The sequence below is a fragment of the Bos indicus x Bos taurus genome, chromosome 11 (assembly GCF_003369695.1).
Source record: "Bos indicus x Bos taurus breed Angus x Brahman F1 hybrid chromosome 11, Bos_hybrid_MaternalHap_v2.0, whole genome shotgun sequence".
Classification (NCBI taxonomy): Eukaryota; Metazoa; Chordata; class Mammalia; order Artiodactyla; family Bovidae; genus Bos; species Bos indicus x Bos taurus.
The window spans coordinates 96,974,970-96,997,808 of NC_040086.1; the positions used below are offsets into that span (position 1 = coordinate 96,974,970).

General features: G+C 53.7%; 2 protein-coding genes across 14 annotated transcripts in view; one reads left to right on the forward strand and one right to left on the reverse strand.

The window, feature by feature from the left end:
- RALGPS1 (Ral GEF with PH domain and SH3 binding motif 1) overlaps window positions 1-22,839 on the forward strand; it is a 302,934-nt gene that overhangs the window by 161,222 nt on the left and 118,873 nt on the right. The gene's annotated exons all lie outside the window — the stretch shown is intronic.
- The window catches only part of ANGPTL2 (angiopoietin like 2), a 36,262-nt gene that overhangs the window by 1,782 nt on the left and 11,641 nt on the right, over window positions 1-22,839 (reverse strand). Inside the window, exons 2-4 of the mRNA XM_027556311.1 lie at window positions 20,025-20,890; window positions 4,296-4,489; window positions 2,388-2,658 (exon numbers count right to left, since the gene is read on the reverse strand). Of these exons, the coding sequence (XP_027412112.1) occupies window positions 2,388-2,658; window positions 4,296-4,489; window positions 20,025-20,841 (1,282 nt within the window). The 5' untranslated portion in view covers window positions 20,842-20,890. The remainder of the gene's footprint in view (window positions 1-2,387; window positions 2,659-4,295; window positions 4,490-20,024; window positions 20,891-22,839) is intronic.

Sequence of the window (22,839 nt, forward strand, 5' to 3'; positions counted from 1 at the left end):
GGACCCCTGCCCATTGGGGGGCATTTGGAACAAGGATGCCAGAGAGGGCACGGGGCCTCAGACCTGCTCAGACCTTCTCTCTGGGGCTCTGTGATCTTGGGTGAGCAACCTAACCTTGGTGAACCCTCGAACATTCCTTGTAAAACAAGGATGAGGCGATGCCCCCGCACAAGGTAGGTAGGACCCACCTGGGAGCTGAAGGAGGCCGAGTACTAGCCCAGGGCTAGCTGTGGAGCAAGCACCGGGGAGGGCTCCACACCCCGGGTTTGTACAGGAAACGGAAATCACCCAAAGTGGGCCGGTTGAGAGCCAAAGATTTTTTCTTAGGAATTCCTTTTTCGTTGAAACTATTAGATCAAGAGTCTTTCAAGAGTGACAAAGGAAGTGTTTAAGATGAAATGTTCCATTATTCCTCCCTAGCCTGTCATCCAGCCAAATTTTTTTTTTTTCTCACAAAAGCAAGATATTTTCATAAAGTTTCTGGCACCCTCATATCATGCTGGATTGTGCTGCCAAGGACAAGCAGTTTGGAACACCAGTAAAAGTGAGGGCAGGGCACAAGTGGGCATGCAGGGGCATTGCCCTTCCCAGGAGTGGGGATGGCACTGTCAGGCCCGGGAGGCACCCCACTCAGGGGACGGGCTGCCTTATCAGGTTTGTGGGTTTGGTGACCCAGCGGGGCTGGCAGCTCCGCTCCAGAAGTTGCCGTGGGGTGAGGTGAGGAGGGAGCAGGCTGGCTGAGGCAGAACGCGGAGAGGAGTCCCAGCGCCAGGCGCCCAGAGCCCCGGTAGCCCAGGTCTTCCCAGAGTTCTCCTCTGGCTCCTTTGGGCTACGACTCGAGGTCACAGACTCCAAGTGGTTGTGTCGGATTCAGAGGGCAGGGCCCTGGGCATGCCACAGCCCAGCCTTCCCTCAGCCAGCAGACGCCCCTCCTAAGCTTGCCCCACACGCCTCCAGGGACAGGGAGCTCACTGCCTCGTGTCCAGTGACGCTGTTGCCAGACGGGCCTGACAGTTGGGGTCGCAGAGCAGCCTTCTGCTCCCGATAATGGCTGTAAGCCAGCCTTCTGTCCCCAGTGTCCGACCAGCTCAGAGGGTTATATCTTCCTGAAGCCTGGGCAGCCCCGGTCTCAGCAGACATGCCACCTCCTGGGGGCCCCTGCGGCAGGGTCAGCTCGGCTCCAGGGAGTAGGTGGAGGTGTGGGCGTGTTCCCGTCTGCCGCCTGGGGACCTGGGGTGGGGACCCTCCTGGGGCGGGGGAGGCAGCTGGGCTTTTCTGAAGAGCAGGGAGTTCCTGGGGCTCAGTCGCTCAGTTGTGAACAACTCTTTGCGACCCCCTGGATTATAGCCCACCAGGATCCTCTGTCCGTGGGATTTTCCCAGGCAAGAATACTGGAGTGGGTTGCCATTTCCTCCTCCAGGGGATCTTTCCAACCCAGGGCTCGAACCCGCGTCTCTTGAGTCTCCTGCATTGGCAGGCAGATTCTTTACCACTAGCGTCCTCAAAGCGGGGAGTAGCCTGTAGCCTGGGACTAAGGGGCCAGGTTCGCCCACGAGAATAGATAGCCTCGGCCTGAAGGGGGGCTCAGCCCCTTGCAGAGGAGCCATGAATTCTGCCACCTGACAAGGGCGCAGGGCCCCTCGTCCCCAGGAGCTGAGGTGGAGCCTTGAGATGCACGCGGGGATTTGATGTCTAGCCCCGGGGCCGGGCTGTGTGTGCTTCTCACAGTTTTCTGTTTTCTCTCTTGCTTTTTATTTACTAAAGATCTGGCCCTGAGGCCTGCACTCTTGGGCAGGTGGATTCGTCCCTCCTGCCCGGTTTCCTCTCAGTAGGTCCCCACAACGCTGCACTAACAGAGCGCCTGAGAGACTGTCCCCGCTCAGAGCCCAAGTCTCCCAAGTCCCAGGCAGAGCACTGAAGGCACATTCTCACCTTCTCACCCCTTTCTCACCCCCTGCCCGGTAGGTATGTCCTCATTTCCAGATGTGGAAACAGGCCCAGAGGAATGGGGAGGCACACCCGAAGGCTCAGGCGTGTAGGAGGCGGGGCAGCCTTGTCCGCAGGCTGTGTGGCCCCGACTCCGGTGCTTAGGCAGGGAGTGACGCGGTGCACAGCCCAGCGCAATGTCCAGCTTGGCCCAGAGTGGCCCTCCAGTGTGTCATTCGGGGACCTCTGGACCTTCCCCTTTCCGTAAAGGCCATGCTGACCCAGCATTGCGAAGGGGATCTGTGGGCAGAGGGCGGAGGAGTAGACCTTCCGGGGATAGGAACAGAGTTGGGCAGCTGGGCCCTGGGGTGGTCCTGTTCTCAGGCCCGGGAGTCAGAGGCTGGGCTTTGATTGATCCCTTTCCCTGGCCCTTCACCTGCCAGTGACCCCACTGCTCCTACCTGTGTAGACATCGTGGTCTCTGTCCAGGGTGGTGAACTGCTTGCCGTTGTGCCAGGTGAAGGAGTCGCCAGCGTTGCCATGGTAGCGCCCCAGCCGCAGCTTGTAATACTCGCTCTCAGGCTCCAGGCGGAAGCTGGCATACTCTGCGAAGACCTTGCGGCCAGACCAGTCCTCCATGGTCACCAGCAGCTTGTAGTTGCCTTGGTTCGTCAGCCAGTAAATGTTCTCCAGACCCAGCCAGTACTCGCCGTCAATGTTCCCAAACCCTTGCTGGGGAAAATGCGGGAAAGCATTAGTGAGGAATACGCAGTGTGCTCAGCCAGCTGGGCCCAGCTGTCGGCTGCTCAGTGCCGGATGCGGGGTCTTGGAAGCAGGCAGAGCAGAAGGCAGGCCTGCGTATAATCCCTTGCTTTCCCCACCTGGCTGTCACTTGATGAGTCTGCATGTTCCCAGCCTCAGTCAGGCGTCACTCAAGACCACTGAGAGAGCGCCTGTCTCGTGCTAGGCAGCGTGTGAACATGGGTTCCTCTTCATTACCCATCCTGCAGGGTTGCTATAGGGACACACGTAACCTGGTAAATTGAGAGCCTCGCACACAGTAGGCTTGCAACATGAGTTCCTTGGGCAATTCCCTTACTTTCTCTGAGTTTCCGTTCCTTTCTCTGGGGAGGGGCTGTGTGTAAGGGTCTCTTGTAAACTAAGGCACAGGTGTGAGCTCTGACAAAGGCATGATCCCTCCTAGATCTAGAATCCAGTGGATATATTACCGTTTTTCCATATAGTTTTAAGAGTCATCGGCCAAGTGGTGGCTGCTTGAAGTCTTGGAAATAGCTGAATTCGTTAATGATAATAATAGCTAGTGTTCAGTGAGCACTTAATGATGTGCTAGCACTCTTATCAGAACGTTTCATAGGTTATTTTCTTAATCCTCACGGCAGCTCTGTGAGCGGGGTACTCTCAGTGTCCTCCCTAGAGTGGGTGGATTGAGGCCCAGAGACGCCAGAGTCACAGAGCACGTGAGCCAGGATTTGAGCCAAGAGCCCAGATGTAACCCCTGTGCCGACTGCTCTGAGGAAGGGAACGTGGAAAGGAGGTGGAAGGAGTTAGGGAAGTGAGTCTTCAAGAACCTCTCAGCTAGGAGGCAGTGGAGAAAGAGGGGGAAGCAAAGGGCACAGGCTAGTCAGGAGGCGGGTTGGAGGACAAGCAGGGCAGGAGTGGGGCCCGCGGAGCCTAGTGTGGGTGCCGTGGTCCTGGTGCTGGTCTGCGTGCGGGCATCGAGGCTGTGCCTCGGCTGTGTTTCACTGCTCTGCCTGCTCCTGTCTGAGCAGACGTTCATCCCTAAACTGGGTCCAGGCCAGCCTCTCCCCACCGGGGCTGACCTGAGAGTAAGGAGGTGATGAACAGAAGCACCTGCCTGCGGGGGTGCCCTCCATCGGCCTCTTTGTTCAGAGGAGGAAGCCAGGAGTGGGCGGAGCCCTCAGCCTCTCCTCCAAAAGGAGGAGCGCTCAGCTCCCTGGGAATTGGGAGCCCCGAGGCTAAACCCTGGGGTTACGACCCAGTATCTCCACAGTTCCCTCCACCCAGGGCCCTGGAGCCTCAGGCCCTGCCCTTTCTGGGCTTTGAGGGCAGGTCTTCCCCTGGGAGCCCCAGCCGGGACCACAGTGCTCCCCACATCAGGATTGGGTTCCAAGTTCCCTCCCCGTCCGTGGAGCTTTCGTGGTCGGGACCCCTCACTCTGTACCCCGCTGCAGTTGTTGGTGGGGCAGGGGAGGAGCAGCTGGTCCTCCCCACCTGGCGGCTCTGTCAGGTTCCTCCTTCCTCGGGGCCACACAGGCCTCACGGGCAGCACCTGGCTCCCCCCGAGGGCCCTGGCGCTCTGTGTGTGTGGGGGGGGAGGATGTCCTCACCTTATACGTCTCCCAGTTCCGGAAGAAGTTGACCGAGCCGTCCAGGCGCCTCTGGATGACCGTCCAGCCCCCGGGGTCATGTCTCTGGTCGCACCACACCTGCATGAGGCGGTTGGTGTTCTCTGGCTTCACCAGGTAGATGGAGCTGGTGTCGTGGCCGTCTTCCAGGGCCTGCAGGCAGTCTCTCCATGGGCCTGGGGACACAGGTGTGCATGCGTCATGGACTGCCCTGTCACCTGGCCCCCGAGTCGCGTCCTCCCCTCCCCACCACCGCCGGCTGCACCCGGGGCAGCACAGCCTTGGGCCGGGCTCTGGCTGGAAGCCACAGGCCTGCAGGGCCTGCTTTGGGTTTGTGAGTTTGAGAAGTAATGTGATGTAAAGACAAGAACCCAGGACTTGGGGGTCCGGACACTTGGGTTCTGGGCACACTTTCACCCCTGACTGCCACACGGTGTGGTTGGCCGAGCTTCCTTACTTGCCAAGCCCTCTGTTTTGCCCTTCTGTAGAGGCAGCTTATGTTTACCTCATGGAACTGTATGGATGGCTGGGATATTTGTGTGCAATTCCGGGAGTGATTTTTCTAAGTTGTTTTATTGGCAAAAGGATATGTGAGCCTGCTGAGGGGCAGCAGCGTCTGTCAGCACCTTGTGGGGCTCCGCCTGGCCAGTGAGCCTGGCTTGCTGCCCTTCCTGGCCTGGCTGACTCCACACCAGCCTTCCCAGGGACGGTGCTTGGGGACAGGTGCTGCAGTTTTTAGTAAGTGAGCTTCTGTTGGGTCACAGGGGCCCCATTGGTGCCCAGAACCTGTAGCCAGAAATTTTGGGACATTTCTGGGATTCAGACAGTGGCCTCCAGATATTTTGAGGGGACTTAAGTTTTTGTTCATTGCTCAGTTGTGTCTGACTCTTTGCGACCCCATGGACTGTAGCCCCTCAGGCTCCTCTCTCCATAGAATTTCCCAGGCAAGAATACTGGGGTGGGTTGTCATTCTTTCTCCAGGAGATCTTCCCAACCCAGGGATTGAACCCAGGTCTCCTGCATTGAAGGCAGATTCTTTACCATCTGAGCCACCAGGGAAACATTGGAAGGACTGATGCTGAAGCTCCAATGCTCTGGCCACCTGATGAGAAGAGCCGACTCTTTGCAAAAGACCCTGATTCTGAGAAAGATTGGGCTTCCCTGATAGCGCAGTTGGTAAAGAATCTGCCTGCAATGTAGGAGACCCCAGTTCGATTCCTGGATCGGGAACATCCCCTGGAGAAGGGATAGGCTACCCACTCCAGTATTCTTGGGCTTCCCTGTGGCTCAGCTGGTAAAGAATCTGCCTGCAATGCAGGAGACCTGGGTTCGATCCCTGGGTTGGGAAGATCTCCTGGAGAAGGGAAGGGCTACCTACTCCAGTATTCTGGCTTGGAAAAGTCCAAGAACTGTATAGTCCATGGGGTTGCAAAGAGTCAGACACGACTGAGTGACTTTCACATTCACGTTCTTTCTGGGGAAGATTGAGGGCAGGAGGAGAAGGGGGTAGCAGAGGATGAAATGGTTGGATAGTATCACCAACTCAATGGACCAAACTCTGGGAGACGGTGAAGGACAGGGGAAGCCTGCCGTGCTGCAGTCCCTGGGGTCACTAAGAGTCCGACACGACTCAGCGACTGAGCAACAACAAAAACATTTCTGTTTAGCTCTGTCAGTATATTCTAGAGCAAGCTCACCAAGGGCCAAGGTACTCAGAGCTCACGTTTCAAGGTCCTTGAGCTTTAAGGATGGTGTCCAGCCCATCCCAATACGTGGCTTTTCTGAAACTGAGACCAGAAGGGTCCTGTGACCTGTGACTTCCCTGAGCTTGGGCAGCCGGGTCAGAGTAGGTGGGGTCACTGTGAGAGGTCTTTCACCCCTCCCCGACCCCCGGCCGTGGTTTCCCATGCTTGAACGTTAGTCCTGCCCGCAAGAGGGCACAAACCCGAGTCACTAGGAGCCAAGTAAACTGGATGCATCCTAACTGATCTGAGGAAACTTCAGATATTTTTCAGGACCTAGCCACTGAGCTGTGTATTTTTAAATAATATCACCACACACAGCTTCAACTTGTCTTCAAAGCAGTCCTAAACTGAAAGTGGTCCAGACCAAAAGTCCTAAGGAAACGCCGTCTCGTTCCATTTGTGCGTTTGTTTGTTCAGCAACTGTTAATGTTGAGTCCTGGGCCCAGCAGGTCCTGTGCTGGGCGGTGGAAGCCTTCTCTTGACCTGCGTTCCCGTGGATCCAGTCCTTTCTGCGCGTGGGGGAGGGGGGTGGACAGGCACAGGCAGCAGGTGTAAGTAGCTTTTCCTCCTGGCAGTGATGGGGCTGGATTAGTCCTCTGTGATGGTTAAGCAGGGTGAGGTTGGGGGTGGTCTCTGTCGGACCCCTCAGGTGGGCCTTTCCTGCGTGAGCATCCCCACCTGGAACCTGATGGCAGGGCACGGGCTGCCTTTTTCACTCTCTGTGCTGAGAAGCAGCACCAAGAAGAAAGGTGGGCACTCACCACTGACTGCTGACCCCCTCCCTGCATCCTCCAGGGAGCGGCTGCTCACCCATTTACCCGCCGGCCAGCCCTCTTGGTTCCAAGCACCCGCCCTGTAGCAGATACAACACAAACAGCTACCTCCTTCTTTGCCTGTGCCTCTTCCATCCCGAGAAGGGGAGCCCACACCTCCAGAAAGAACATTCATGACGGAGAAAAAGAAAAAATGGGTTGTGTTCGGCCCCCAGCCCCAGGGACCCAGGCAGAGAATGGGAGTCTGTCCCCGGCAGCTGGAGCGGAGCGCAGAGCAGGGGTGGGAGGCCTCCCAGCTCAACACCAAGTCAGACGCGCAAGAGAGCCTGCTGGACGCGAAAGCAGGTGACAGAAGGTCCAGCAGCCTGCAGTACAGCACCCACGGAAGACGAGCAGCTGGGCCTCTTCCTCTCCCTGCAGAGCTGCAGCGGGTCCCATGGATCCTCAGGCTGAGAGGCCAGCTGGGAAGGCGGGCGTGCCACGCGGGGAGAGTCTTTGAGGCCCAGGGGGTGGGGGCAGTCAGCCTCATGGCTCCCACCTGCGCTACCTGTCTGGGTTCCAGGAGTGGTTCCAGCTTTGCCTTTGACATTTCTCCAAAAGGCCGTTTTTTTTTTTAAGAAGCACATGTTTTTAAATGTTTTGGGGCCACCAGTCCTTTTAAACATTTGGAGGATTCTCCAGATCCTCTATCCAGAAAGACACACAATTCTGCTGATAATTAGAAGGTAAATGAACCTCCAAACCCCAGACTGTAAAACCTTAGAGCTAAGAGAGGCTTGACTGGAGTGAAAGTAATACTAAAATATTCCTACTAGCCACCACTGCTGGGTCTTCACTGCGTGCTCCATCCATGCATTCACACCTGAGATCTTCCTGACACACCTGCCAGGTGGGCTCCTCCTTCCACAGACGAAGACATTAGAGCATGGGACCTTGGGTGACACTCCCGAGGTCACGTGGCCGGTAGGGGGAAGGTGTGGTACCTGCACCCGGGTGGTGTCCAGAGCCCACATCCGGAAGTCCTCTTCCTGCTCCTTGAGCAGATTGGAGTGCAGGGCAGGGGCCTGGCTGAGTTCTCTCTGTGTCCCTGCTGCTGGTGCTAAGTCGCTTCAGTCGTGTCCTACACTTGTCTTAATCGTTGCCCCGCAGCCAGGCTAAGAAAATAAGAACTTACAGTTCTTCTTTGTCAAAGTGTTGTGCCTTTTAAAATCTTCCTTGATTTGTCTTCTGTGCTTACGTTTTGGTGTCCTTTGCCTGTTTTATTTTAACTGTTTCAGTGTTTCTTATGACATATCAGCCTTCCTTTTCTTTTTTAAAATGTTTTTTGTTGATTTATTTTTACCATTAGATTTGTGTTTATTTATTAGTTTATGGCCACACTGGGCCTCCCTTGCTGTACTCGGGCTCTTCTCTGGTTGTGGCGAGCAGGTGCTGCTCTCTAGTTGCGGTGCTCCGGCTTCTCACTGAGGCGGCTTCTCTTGATTCGGAGCACAGGCTGTAGGGTTCGAGGGCTTAATTGTTGTGGTGCACGGGCTTAGTTGCTCCATGGCATGTGGAATCTTCCCGGACAAGGGATCGAACCTGTGTCCCCTGCATTGGCAGGTGGATTCTTAACCACTGGACCACCTCCTCTTCTTTAAAAAAAGGCAAACCTAGCAATTCTTTCCTTTAAGTCTTGTAGGTATGGCATGCTTTCTAAAGTCATGGGATAACTGTGAAATATTGTAGACATGTTTAGTATTTTCTGCTGTTACTAAAATAAATCTCCATGTGTCCCCTGCGTGCTGCACTTCACATGACCCTGAGGACCTCCCATCCTGAGTGTGGACCTCCCATTCCAAACAGTAATTCCTCAGACACCCCTGCAGAGCTCTAGAAGAGCTCCTGCATTCAAACACATTCCCTTTTCTTCTTAAAGGCGCCAGGGCAAGGGTCAGTAAGTTAAATGGTGGACGAAAATTAGTTGGGAAAATACTTGGCATTGAAATGTTGGCAGCAATAAAATAATAAAGTAGCAGGAAACAGCAGCAGGGAGATTGTCATGCAGCTGCATTAAAATGACAGAGTCAAGACACCCGCCTCTGATGAGAAACCTGTAACTGGTACGTGTGCGTGGTGTCTGAAGGAGGACGTGGCTCCCACTCCAGTGTTCTTGCCGGGAGAACCCCAGGGACAGAGGAGCCTGGTGGGCTACAGTTCATGGGGTCGCAGAGTCGGACACGACTGAGCCACTGAGCACATGCATGACATCGTGGTGAAGGACTCAGCGAGGTGTCGGACTTTGACTCAGAAATCTGTGTGCCTGCGGCGGGACCCCAAACTTGGAGTCAGGAGCCCTTGGCTCAAAGCTTGGTAGCCACATCTCCTCACTGTGTGACTTTGAGCAGGTCCTCACTGAGCCTCCGCCTTCTCTTCTATAATCAGAGAGAAAAGACCTTACTGTTCTGAGGGTCTCTGGAAGACAGTGCCCAGCACAAGGCCGACCAGGGCAGCTGCCAGAGAGGGTTCGAGTTCCCTTTCCTTTGACAGTTGAAAGCTGGTAGTTTTAGAGCTGTCCACCACAAACAAGCAATTGGATTTGCTTTTTTGATTCCCAAGACTAAGCGTAAGCTTATTTACTGATAGACGTTTTCCATAAAGGCATATTGTAAAAGTCAGAATTTCAGTGGCAAGGGCCACAAAGAAGCATTGGGATGAAGAATGGAAACCTTTTTTTGTCAATGAAGCTGCATCTTTGGCATGCGGCGGGCGGGGCTCTCCTTAGAGAGCGCAGAGTGCCCAGCGGTGTTTCACTTGGCACTCCTTCTGAAAGGGCAGCCCTGCCTGGAGTGCCAGGCCAACACTAACTCGGCGGCACCAAGGCTCTGAGTGCAGGGAGCGCCCCAGCCTCCTCTCTATAAAGACCATATTTACACTCTCGGCGGAGCTGCGACCAGAACATTCCACGTGAAGAGAAGTGCCATGGCTGAGCAGAGTCTGCGTGGTTCCCTGGAGGAGCAGCACAGGGAGTGGAGGGCACACGGGCCCTGGAGTCAGGAGGGCCTCGGGGAGAAGGGATGTTGGCCATGGGAGCATAGAACATACAAGTCTCGGGCCCCCAAGTCCCAGGATCTGGCGAGCATTGGAGGTCTTCAGGTTTGGGGCCCTAAGTGCCTTCCCACTCCCTTCCTCCTTGTTGGGATTCCTCACCTCCCAGGAAGCCACCAGCCACATATTGCTGGCCCATCTGGGGCTCAGCACCCCCAACGGCGGGGCCTCTCTGTGAAGCTGGATTTTAGCCCGCAGTCAGCCAGGACCTCCAGGTGACTTTAGTCCCAGTGTCCTCCCTGTTGGTCTGAGGCAGCCCAGCTTCAGCCCGACTCGCCCACCCAGACCCCAGTGGAGAAGTGGGCTCACCACCTGCATCAGTTTTCAACACAGTCACCCCTCCACTAGGGAAACAGGCCTGTGAAGATCTGACCAGCCGACCAGCTGAGGCCACAGTCACCCCTCCACCAGGGGAACACAGCCCGTGAAGATCTGAGCAGGCTGACCGGCCGAGGCCAGGAGCTGAGACGTGGGTGGACCTCAGACCTCTGTGGCTCTTCTCTGTGGTGCCCTGAGGCTTGGGGAGAGGGCAGAGCCCTTCCCGGCCGTGAGCTGGCCTAGACCACGCTGCCGGCCCACAGCCTGCCAGGCGTCTTTACCCCATGTCTCCAGACTGGGCCACCTGAGCCCACGCAGAGGAGCCCGTGGCCTGAGGGGAAAGTTCTGGGGTGTCTTAGTCCATACGTGGGCCCTGGGGAGGGGCTTCTGTGGCGTCGCCAGGAAGCACTGCTCTTACGTGAGAACCATGTGCCGGTCCCCGTTATCCTCACAGACGGTCTGCCTCCAAGTCTTTTGGCCACTCTCTGAAAACAGTTTTATAACAGGAGAAATGACTAGTTGTTGAAATTGGATCTGGAATATTCCACTCAAATCAATCGTCTGAGCGCCGGGGCACGTGGACTGCTTAGGTGTGAGTCCGGTGCCCGCACAGTGTCAGGACCTGTCTGCGTCCCAGGTGAGGCCGGAGAGCTGACACCTGGATGTGGAGAGGGGGTGCTGCCCAAGTCTCACGCATGCAGACAGCTGGGGAGACCATACTTTGGTTGTGAACATCTATATTCTCCATCAGTCACCACTTTTGGTGATCCAGAGCACAAAACAACGACCTAACACAGAACAGCTGGTACATTCCCAAAGCCATCTTGGCCAAGCTCCTGCAGCACCCGCCCCAGAGGTGACCCTCTGAGGATCGTTTCTGGTTCTTTTAGGGAAAGAGTCCAGATGCTTGTGCCTGCTGTTCAGGCCCTTTAAGTCCTCGGACACACAGCCCACTGCTTAGGGCTGACATGCTTTTCAGGAGCTTATGAAAAGCGTTTTAGGCCTAAAAAAATGTGTTAACTCTAAAATATGGGGGGAAAAAAGGGCTAAGTCCAAATTTATAAGCATATAATTAAATTTCTACAAAGTGTAACACTTGTCAAGTCCATTAAATTTAGTCTTCAAAAATGTTATTACTTTTGAAAACAATTTGTAGGTTAGCTTTTTCTCACTTCCCAAGAATTCCTCAACATGCCTGATGTTTGCCGAGAACTCAGAGCCAACTATAAATTAATTGTGCTGCTCTTGGCCAAATACTTTCAAATGCTAAATTATTAAAAAATTTCCTTTCAAAATTTTTACAGTAAAAGTTACACTGGATGTGCAAGGTGGGTATATTTCAGTGTACTTGGTACGTTCTGAGACCTCCCCTAACGAGAGCCCCTGGGGCCCAGGAAGAGCCTGAAGGGATTCCATTTCGCCTGTTTGACCTCAGGATAGACAGATAAGCAGCACTGCTTCCCAGAGAACACTTGGAAAAGCACAGCGTCCACTCCTGGGCGTCCACCAGTACCCTCGGGCAGGGGACAGATGGCGACTTCAAATCTATTCAAAAAGAAAAGAAGTCAGGTTAGGAGGGGCTGCGGGGGGTTCTCTGGGTTCAGAGCAGCTCCTTGAGGCTCCCCAGACTGGTGGGGTGAAGCTCTGGACCCTCTGGCTGCAGCGATGAGAGCCTTTTCAGGGCACCTTGTGGAGAAGCTCTGTAGACCCCTGCCTGTGACCCCGCAGGCCCTGGCTGGGCGCCCTGTTCCTATGGTTGGGCACCCTGCTGACCCTTCCCAAGAGAGGGAATCAGTTTACAGGCTTGTTCCTAGAGAACCTTGTTCGCTTTCATTGATCACCTTTCACTTTTCCCAATGCCACGCACCCCTCTTCATAAACTTTTCTGTGTGTAATTTCACTGGGGTTTGACCACAGGCACGCAATTCTAGTACTTCATCCTTTTTCCTCTTTCTGAGCACAGGACATCCGCTCAGCATCAAGCCTGATCTTCCTGGTTTCTTGACGATGGGGGCAGTGGTTCCGAGAGCTATCTGCCTGGTCCTCAGCCCTCCTCCAGGAAGCCTGCCCCCACCTCTGGAAGATCTACTCAGTCCTCGGGGTTCCCATAGAGCCTTAAATGTCTGTCTTTACTGGAATATAGTCAGAAGGATGACTGCCATGGATGTAGAGCCTTTCACTTGCTGGGTGCTTTACACACTCTTATTTTAGACTCACGAGGCCCGGTTTGGAGCAGTCCCACGACTGGGAAGTGGAGGATGTGGGGATTCCACATCTGCCTTCCATGCCCTGGTTCTTCCTACTGCCTTCTCAGGGCAGTGATCATGTGCTGACCCAGTTTAGCGCCTAGGTTCACCTCTCGCCTCCCTCACCTTTCCCTGCCTCCTGTCTTCTCACCACCGTGAGCTGTGTTCCCTTTGTCATCTTCATTCTGTTTTTTTTTCCAGCTTGAGAATCAGTAATAATAAATCCATCCAGTTACAGGGACCGCTCCACAGCAAAGGACAATTAGCATCCAGATCAAACCTTGAGAAATGAAACCTGTTTTCTGGGGAAGCCTAGACAGCCTAAAATAGGATGCCTGCACTTCATGCTCAGGATGGTGGTGGTATTCGGTTGCCAAGTCGTGTCTGACTCTTTGCGACTCCATGCACTGCAGCACACCAGGCTTCCCTATCCTTCACTATCTCCCAGAGTTTGCTCAGATTCACACCCATTGAATCAGTGATGCTATCTAACCATTTCCTTCTCTGTCCCCATCTTCTCCTTTTGCCTTCAATTTTTACCAGCATCAGGGTCTCATCTAGTGAGTGGGCTCTTGGCAGCAGGTGGCCAAAGCACTGGAGCTTCAGCTTCAGCATCAGTCCTTCCAATGAATATTCAGGGTTGATTTCCTTTAGGATGGACTGGTTCGATCTCCTTGCAGTCTAAGAGACTCTCAAGAGTTTTCTCCAGCACAATTCGAGATGCTCAGCTTTCTTTATGGCCCGTCTCTCACATATGAGAGTACATGACTAGGGCCAGGTGATTGGATTTTCTGTTCTTTTGGATGTTACTCTAGCGTGCCACCTAAGATTGCTTTATTTCAACATTTGGGAATTTTTTTTTAAAAAAAGCTATTTTATCTGTCACTTAAACTATAACTTTCCTAGCAAAATTTCTCTCTGTGTGTACAGTAATTTTAACAAATTATTAGAAAAATCTATTCTGGGAAAACACTTATTCATTTGAAAAAATGACATAAAAGCATTCCAGGCCTTGCAGCTTATTGGCTCATCTTGTGATGAAAGACCAGGATCCAATGTGTTCTTCCTCCAGAGTCATCTCAGGGGCATCTGAAGTGCTGCAGGAGAGGTGGGATAGTAGTCTCGTTGTCCCTGGGGCAGTCTCAACATCTGCCTTCCTTCCTCGATGCTGACCAAGACCACTGGGACTTTTATAACAGTGCTCGACCCACTGCATTCAACAAACCTAGCCAGCCTTGTCTTAGACACTGTAGTATGATGCTAACTTAATTCTGCCTCCTTTATCGTTTTTTTTCTGGGGGAGCATCCCAGGGTTACAATGTAGTCCACCGCATAAATCTACCACAGCAATGCTTTCCTGTGACTGGTGAGCTGGCCAGAGAGCTCTGAGCTCCAGGATTTTCTAGATTACATTCATTCTGCCAAGTGCCAAACTGTTGGGATTTCCAGGCCGAAGGATGCCAACTCACCACTTGTAACAATAACAAGTTGATGGTTTATCTCCCAGGGCTGTAAACCGCCTGAGGATTTAGCCGAATGTCCTCCCTGGAACATGCCTGAGTAACAGAGGAGAGCTTGCCGTGGTGCTGTGCTCCAAGGTACCCCAGGAGGAGAGCACACATGCTCAATTGCTCAGTCGTGTCTGACTCTCTGTGACCCCGCGGACTGCAGTCCGCCAGGCTCATCTCTCCATGGGATTTCCCAGGCAAGAATACTGGAGCAGGTTGTCAGTCCCTTCGCCAAGTGATCTTCCCAACCCAGGGATTGAACCCACATCTCCTGCATTGGCAAGCAGATTCTTTACCACTGAGCCACCTGGAAAACCCCAGGAGGAGAGCAGAGAAAGCAAAGCTGGGAGGAAGATGACCCCACTCGAACTCAAGTGGCATCTGTTTATGAAGAAGCTAGCAAAGAATGCTCTTTGAAATATCACTGGATGACGTCTTTACTAATAAATTTGGGAGTCTTATGTTGTTTAACAATAACATTCTAGAAACAAAACAGCACAGGCTCTGGAGGCGAGAGAGCCAAGTTGGGTTTTCCCGCAGCCTCTGTGCCTCTGAAGACCACGTGCCAGGCAGCCACACCCTCACCATCCTCACAGTGCCTCGCTCCAGCCCTCCACCAGGCCTCCGGCACATGTGGGACCAGCAGCCCTCACCGGAGAGACCATTGCTTGACCTCCAGAAGGAATGGAAGGCACGAGTGACCGATCTCGTTCTCTGTTTTAGACCACAACCAAACGTACACATTTCCTGCCTCGTAGGGGGAAATAAAATATAAAGGGAGGGGACTTGCCTGGCGGTTCAGTGGTTAAGAGTCCATGCCTCCAATGCAGGATGCCCAGGTTTGATCCCTGGTTGGGGAACAAAGATCCCACATGCTGCAGGGTGATGTTAAAATGGCCTTTCTCTCTGTGTCTCTCTCTTTGTCTCTCTCTCTTTATATATATAAGAAATCCATCTAGGAAAACAGTCTTGTTAGGGTTGTCTGTAGCTCCATGGCCGGGGAGTATCCATTGTGAGGGATGGGTGATTTCTATGTGTTCTCTGTGAAGCAGAGTGATTGCCACCTGTTGTGGCCCCAAGAACAAATCATACCTACTGAATTTTATATATTTAGGGTTAACATAGTTAAAGAAGTCAGGACTTCAGACTAGGCATTAAAATGCTGAGTAGAAGTAACCCCGGAAAACTGGCCCAGACTTGGTATTGACAGCTCCAGCTGGGTCCACTGATGGTGAGTCAAGTGCACTTCGTGTTTTCTGTGGGAGAACTCAGTTGTTTTAGAAACTCTGTAGTATGAGGCTGGCTTAGGTCTACTTCCTTTATCCTATATTCACAGTGATGATGTCTCTGTTATCAGAACCATGAGAGTTCTAATAACAGACCTCACAAATCTAGCTGATCTTTTACGGGGAGCTGTCTGGAACCCGGTACATGAAGTTGTGATGGAGCGTCAGGTCCCAGGCAGCTGGCACTGGAGGTCAAGTCAAGCATCTACAGAATGATGTTCACACCAGTTCCCCCCAGGCTTTCCATGGCAATTTCCAGTATCCCAGAGTCATTAAGACAGACTTGGGTCTGAACTTTGGTTGAGCCAAGGCTGTGTAGTCTTCCCTAAGTTGCTTAACCTCTCTGAACCTTAATATCCTGGAAGTTACAAGTCCTGGGACCAGCGTTGGCTCTGTCACCGACAGACTCTGGAACAAGCAGGCTATGCCAGGGGACCCGAGAAGCTCCTAACAAGCTCCAAAATTTTATGATTTTAAGGTTCTTTCTCTATCCACTGAGAAAACAAACCAAGCTGATTATGTTTTTCTCTGGAGAGAAAACAGCTGGAAATGCCTACTCCTTTTGACTTTTAAAGATGCATTTTAGACATGGCTTCCCTGTGGCAGCTGGAAGCCACACTCTCTTTTCTTCTCGGTACCTAGGATGGCGCTGTGGCAGGAGGGCTGGCGTGTGTGTGGTGGTGCCCAGGCTGGGCTGAGGGGTCATGTCCCAGGCCTCGCAGGACCACCTTGAGAACAGGCCAGAGCCGAGGCTCCATGCTGTCCTTTCCTGGGACTTTTAGAGAGTGACCCCTGCAGCCTTCTTCCTCTTTAACAGATCTGACTGACATGCGTGCAGATCTGACTGGCGTGCAGATCTGACTGACGTGCATGCACAGGGCATGCAGGTGAGGAAGAGGTCAGGGACTCGTGAGTGTGAGGAAGAGTGGCGGGGAGGGAGAGGAGGGAGGGCGGCAGCCACCCCAGGACTCCGCTGGCAGAGGGCCATAGGACTCCCCCCGCCCCCCGCCCACCACCGGGGGAAAGGGCCACAGGCAGGGCCACTTGGCCCAGGTCTCGTCACAAACGTCACTCTCATGGAAATGCCCTTAGGTCTGGCCAGACAGAGACAAGACAAAACCCAAGTGAGGCGCCAGGGAAGCCAGGAGCTTGCCTGGGCCTCATCACTCAGGCTCCCAGCGGCCTGGGTCTGGCCTGGGGCCAGCCTGTTACTGTCTGGCCGGGAACAAGCTGGTTAGTGCAGCGTCAGATAAGTGGCCACGGCAGCCTCAGCCCCCTAGAGAGGGGCGTGCTGCGGACGGAGCTACTGGGACAACGAGAAGAGGCGGTGGCTCGGAGACTGTGGAATGAGAGATTTAGAAGCTGCCAGGGCGCGAGTGCCGAAGTGCTTAATTGCAGAGGTGTCTGTGGCTGTGTGATGTCCGTGGGCCTAAGGAACTGTCAGGCCAGAGCAAAGAGGGAAGTTTCCTCTACACCAGACCCTGCTCCAAGCTCTCAGCACGGGCGGCTCAGAGCTCTCTGCCGATTGGCTGGAGAGACCTTCTGCCTTTTCCTCCTGCCCGGTCCAACACCAGGAAAGGAGAGGGCCTGCAGCCTCTGCCCTCCCCTTTCAGCTTCTGCAGCCAGGTGTTTAGTCTGGGGAGGATGGGGGATGTGCCTCATGTGGAAAGCTCAGTGGTCAGATGAGTCACGAGAAAGCAGTCACCAACAATCAGTACCAACGTTTGGGAGAGCTTTGCTTTAAAAAAAAAAAAAGTTAATTATAGTGCATTCCGATGATCTCCATGATAAAATCACTGCTGTTCCCTCCATGCTGATGGGCTTCCTTCAGTGGGAGGAAAAGGGGTTGGTCACACCCAGGAGCCTTGGAATGCACACAGTCTGGACTGAATCACGCATGTGAAGAAGCAGTGGAGCTGGGCCACTTGAGGGGCCTAGGATAGGGCCAGGCCCTTGGGTCTTTGCACGGACTTATCTCCACAGGGGACCCACTTGTAACTCAGTTGCCCAACTCCTGAGTCCACTTGGTAAACGCTTACAGATCCTTCAGGAGGCAACACCGCCATCCCCAGCTCTGTCCAACTTGTCCCTTCTACTCCACGCAGACTCAGTCATGCCCCACTGTAGACCTAGTGCTGTAGGCCCTCATCCGCCCCTCTGTGGTCACCCAGCACCCCGTAGGGCTACCATGGTGACTGCACAGTCCATGGTTTTCACTGCATTCCTGATTTCAGGTACTCTGCTATGTTGGTCCCAGAAGTTCTCACAACATTCTGGAAATGTTGGCTTTGCAGGTGCTCCCTCTCAGCGAAATCCCTTGTAAGATCTGAGGTGCTGATCTTGGAGTTGAGAACTGGTAGGCAGCAGACGTGAGGTCGCGAAGAGTTGGACACGACTGAGTGACTAAGCACAGCACACAGCACAGATGGGTTCCAGTGCATTCATGAATCTGCCACCTCCCTCCAGACTAAATTCCTGAAGGTTAGGACTGTCATTTTCACACAGTCCAGCACTGTGACTGGCAAAGAGGAGGGACTCAGCTGTTGTTGGCTGCCCCTACACGATATATATCATATGCCTGATTGCATTGAGTTTCCACAGCAACCCTGTGATGTTATGACTCTTGTCCCCATTTTACAGAGGAGAAAAATAAGGCTCAGCGGAGTTAAGTAACTTTCTCAAGAGCAAACAGTTAGCAAAAGGTAGACCCTGGATGCAGAGTTAGGTCTTTGTTCCTCCACTGTGTATCTGCCAGCTTAGTTCAAGCTCAGAAATGTCTTGGGATGGTTGAGTCAGAAACCAGAGATGCTTAAGCTAGAGGAGGTCTATTGCATAAACATTGAGGTCAGCTTGCCTCATGTCAGAATTACAGTGTTCAGCTGAGCCTTCATGTGGTGCCCATGGGTGTGTTTTACCCTCTGCGTGTTCTATCAGGTGTATTAGCGTACTCTGCCCTCTCTGGTGGAACTTCCTGGTGGCTCAGTGGTAAAGGATTTGCCTGCAATGTGGGAGATGTGGGTTCAATCCCTGGGTCGGGAAGATCCCCTGGAAAAGGAAATGGCAACCCACTCCAGTATTCTTGCCTGGGAAATCCCATGGGCAGAGGAGCCTGGCAGGCTGCAATCTGTGGGGTCACAGGAAAGTCGGACTTAGCAACTGAACAACAACAAACAATAAATGAACCAGTCATCAGCTGTAGAATGCAGAGCTAAATATAGACTGTCTTTTATTAATAAATTTCAATATCCTGTTTCAAGATAAAGAGACCAAGATCAGAGGAAACTCATAGTTGCCATGTAATGAAACTTACCATGGGCCCAGAACTCTGCTAACCACGTTTTGCAGTATTTCATTTAATCCTCAGGTAGGCACTATTTAAACCCATCGCCAATTAACAGATGGGGAAACTGAGGCTCTGGGGGGCAAAGTGACTTGCCTAATGTCCCAGAGCTGATCAGTGGTAAAACCAAAATTTGAACCCAGGTCAGTCTGCTCCAGAACACAAGTCCTCAACCTGCACACCCAGTAGAGGGCTTTGCTGTGAGTAAGATGCCTTGCTCCTACATCTCCCCGACACCGACTCCACCGCCCTGGGCCTGCAGACAATGCCGCCCTTGTCTTTCGCATGGGCCACCCTCCTGCACTCAGGTTCAGTCCCTCTCTGGAATTAGCAAGAAGCTGCTCTTCCCAGTACTGGTGGTTATTTTCAGAAGTGTGAAATAAGTGTAAAACAGGATATTTTCAGTAAAAATATCTCCCTGCTTATATAACGAAGTGGTACAAATGTCACTGACTGAAGCAGATACGTGGTTACTTTCTGCAAAGACGGATGTAGTCCTCACCCGCCAGCCCATTTGGAAGACTCACAGGTCTTGGATGAGTAACCCCAGGGGCTGGACTCGTGGTCCCCCCGCCCAGGGTGCAGATGCCCAGGGTCCTAGTGCACAAGAGGGGTCAGCCCCAGCTTTAAAGTGAAAAGCCTGAATTCAGACCCAGCGTGAGCAAGTCACCCATCCTCTCAGTTAACCTTCCATAAGGAGCCGCAGGGGTTAAAGAGGTAACATACACCGAAAGTGCCCAGCGTCAGTGTCTGGGTCAAGCTTCAGAACCTACCAACAGCCCCATTCCTCCCCCATCACGATATTCTGAGAATTACCATATTTTAAGATGAAACACGTATTTAAGAGTATGTGGAATCATCACTGAAAATTCTAGACTGCAGCAGACTCTAGGAAATGTGTGGGCTTTAGAAAGTGCTTCTTCCTAGGGAGGGGAGTAGGCCTCTCCCTACCACGTGTTCATCCTACTTCTGCTGTGATAACACTTTCTCTTCCTCTGGTCTGTTGTTTCTTCCATCAACATTCACTGAATGCCAGTTCTGTGCCAGGCACATTACGAACACTCATAGGAGCACTCATCCTATCTAGTAGCACAGAGCACCTCACGCACAGCCCAGAGAACTCAGGCCTGGGGTTTTTCCTAGCAGAAGCCAGAAAGTATCTGCTGTCTTCCGACACTTCCGTTTCCTGGTTCTACCTTGGGGCTTCCATCTGAGGACTGCAGCCACCCTCTCACCCTGCCGGCTCCAGCGGCTTGGCCCCAGGGACCGCTGGGGGATTACACAGCCTTTGGCCCGGCTTCAGCTTACCGCTATTCCTCCCCCGCTTGCGGTCACAGCCAAGTGAGGCCCGGTGCCCAGCTCCGAGGCCCAGATGTTGCGGGTCTCCGCAACGTCGGGAAGGACTTACCCGACGGCTTGTCTGTGGAGGACGGGAGGCTGGTGAGGGTGGGCATGGTGGGCAGAGGGGGCGGCAGCACTTTCAGGTTCTGGTCACTCTGGATCTCGTTGGTGGAGATCTGGTTGATGATGCGGTTGTAGGGGGGTGGCTGGTAGACGCGGGGTGGGGTGGCGGGGGGCGGCTGGGGCACAGGCCGGGCGGCGGGCACCCGCTGGCAGTGCTCCTCCAGCTGGGCAATGATCTCAGACTGGTTGTGGGCCAGCGTGGCCAGATGCTGGTACTTGTGCTCCAGGTCCTTGTACTTGCTGGCCAGCTGCAGCATGTCAGCCGTCTGGTTGAGGATGCGGTTCTCCAGCTGCGAGAGCTCGAGCGCGTTGTCCCGCTTGCGGATGATCTCGTGCAGGAGCTGCATGTAGAGCTGGGTGACCCGTGAGTTCATGTTGCGGCTCTCCTTGCGTAGCAGCTTCACCTCGCTCACGATGCCGCCGTCCACCTCCACCAGCTGCTGCAGCGTCTCAATCTGCCGCTTCTGCTTGAGCAGCTCGTTGTTGAGCAGCTCCAGCTCCTGCTTGTGCACCCTGTTCTCCAGGAGCACCTCGGGCTCCTTGGAGTTGACGCAGATGGCGCCCGTGACCCGCTGCTGGGGCACGATGAAGGTGTAGGTACACTTGTCTGGGGACTCGCCGGCTCGCTTGTACCTGTTCAGGTAGACGAACTCGCCAGGTGAACCCTCCTCGGTGCCCTCCAAGCCATCCTTCTGGCTCGCCACTGCTCCCAGGGCAGCCAGCAGTCCCAGCCACCAGCACGTCACACACAGCGGCCTCATGGTCCTTGCACACCAGGGGTTCGTCTTTGCGAGCAGAGCCTACGAAACGCTGAAAGTAAACAGAAGAGCAGACTCAGTAATGGTTACGTCACGGCCAGCGGCCAGTGCCATAAATGAGCTCAGCCTTCTCGTTGGGCAGCTGTTTCCAAAAACGCTGCTTCAGGAGGCAGCCCTTCTGGGAGCCGCAGGAGGGGACAGGAGGCCTGGCAGAGGCGGAAAAGATTCGGGAGGGGACCGGGGCATGTGCAAGGCAGCAGGCCGAGGCCCCACCACTCCTGGGGCTAGCCAGTGCCCACGGCCCTCTTGTCGAGCACCTGGCCTGGAGCCCAAGAACCATAGGAGGCAACTTGAAGCTGGGAGGGGAGGCATAGGAAGCTTGGCCTGTCTCTCTCCTCCTCTGCCTCAGACTGTTAAGTCTCCCCCTGGACGTGCCCTTTGTAACACCCATCACGCATGAGATGAATCTGAACTCTGTGTGATCTCTTCATGGATCCGTGCTCCCTGATGGCCAGCACTATGTCTGTTTCCATCCTGTATCCTCAGGATGCTGCACTCAGGAAGCTGTCTGCAAATGTTTGTTAAGTGAATGATTCGCTAGATGTGGTATGCGACGTGTTCGGTTTATAGTGGACAACGTCAGTGGAAAGATGTGTCCAGTCATGTGGCTTCAGTCTCTGTGTTAGCCAAGCTGCAGAGCAGACAACTGAGCTCTGCTAAATGCACCTATTTTCAACAGGCAGTACCCACACTGTCTCCATCATCGCAACATGATTTAGCCAGGTGGGAGCAGGAAAGAGACACGTGTCACCAGATTGGTTTCAATTCTGTTCTTAGACCACTTGTTCCTTCCCCAGATATCCATGGAACACCTGGGGTATGCCAGGGAGTGTGCTGGCTACTGGAGATGCAGCTGCAAACAGGACAGAGCCAGCCCTGCCCTCAGCAGGCTTACCCATCATCTCAGAGCCCCTGAGTGCCAGGAGGCAGACGTGGTGAATGTGATGGGAGGGTAGAACGGAGAACTGACCTAGCCAGAGGGGTCAGGAAAGCTTCCCTGAGAAAGTGACCTTTGTGCTGACCCCAGAGGGATGAGGAGGAGCAAGCCAGGCCAAGAGGGAGGGGACGGACGGACGCAGCTCACTCCTCTGCCCACTCAAGGATGTGGCTCCGTCTACTCTTCCCCAGCTCCCTGGCGTGATCACTTTTTCCCTAGATCATGATTTCTTTCAGCTTAAAGAAAATCCTCTCTTGACCTCATGTCCCTTCTCCAGCTACTGTTCCATTTCTCTGCTCCCCTTTTTAGCAAAACCCTCTGAAGAGTTACCCACACCCTCCCTCACCATTTCCAGAAAGTTCTCTCTTGAGTTCATTCCCGTCAGGCCTGCCCCCTCCCCTCGGTTCCGAGTGTCCTGAACAGGATCACCAGGGGCCTCTCTTCCCAGACCAAAGGCTCAGTTCTTGGTCCACGTGGATGTTTCACCTCTCAGCACTGCTGGACATGGCAAATCACTCCCTCCTGGGACTTCCTTCCCCAAACACCACCCTTTCCTCTCATCTCATTGGCTACTCCTCAGTCTCCTTTGCTGGTTCACCCACCCCCCCCACCCCCTGTCCAGTCCTATCCTGGGTGGGGAGGGGGTGGCAGGGCTCAGTCCTCAGACATCTTCAGTGATCATCTTCGGTGATCATCTTCAGTGATCTCATTGTCTAGTCTGAGGACTTCCCCCTGCCCCTCTGAATCCAGACTCATATGTCTAACTGCCTCTTTGACATATGGGCATCTCAGCCATAACTTATCCAGAAATGAATTCCTGGGGTTCCCCAAGTCTCCATCCCAACCTATTCATCCCAGTTTTTCCCAGGTTAGCAAATGGCGACTCTGTTCTTCTGATTGCTCAGCCAACAAACTTGAAGTCGTCCTTGACTCCTTTCTTCCCATCATACCCCACATCTAAGTCACCACCAGATTATCACAGCAATATCCTGGGACTATTCTCA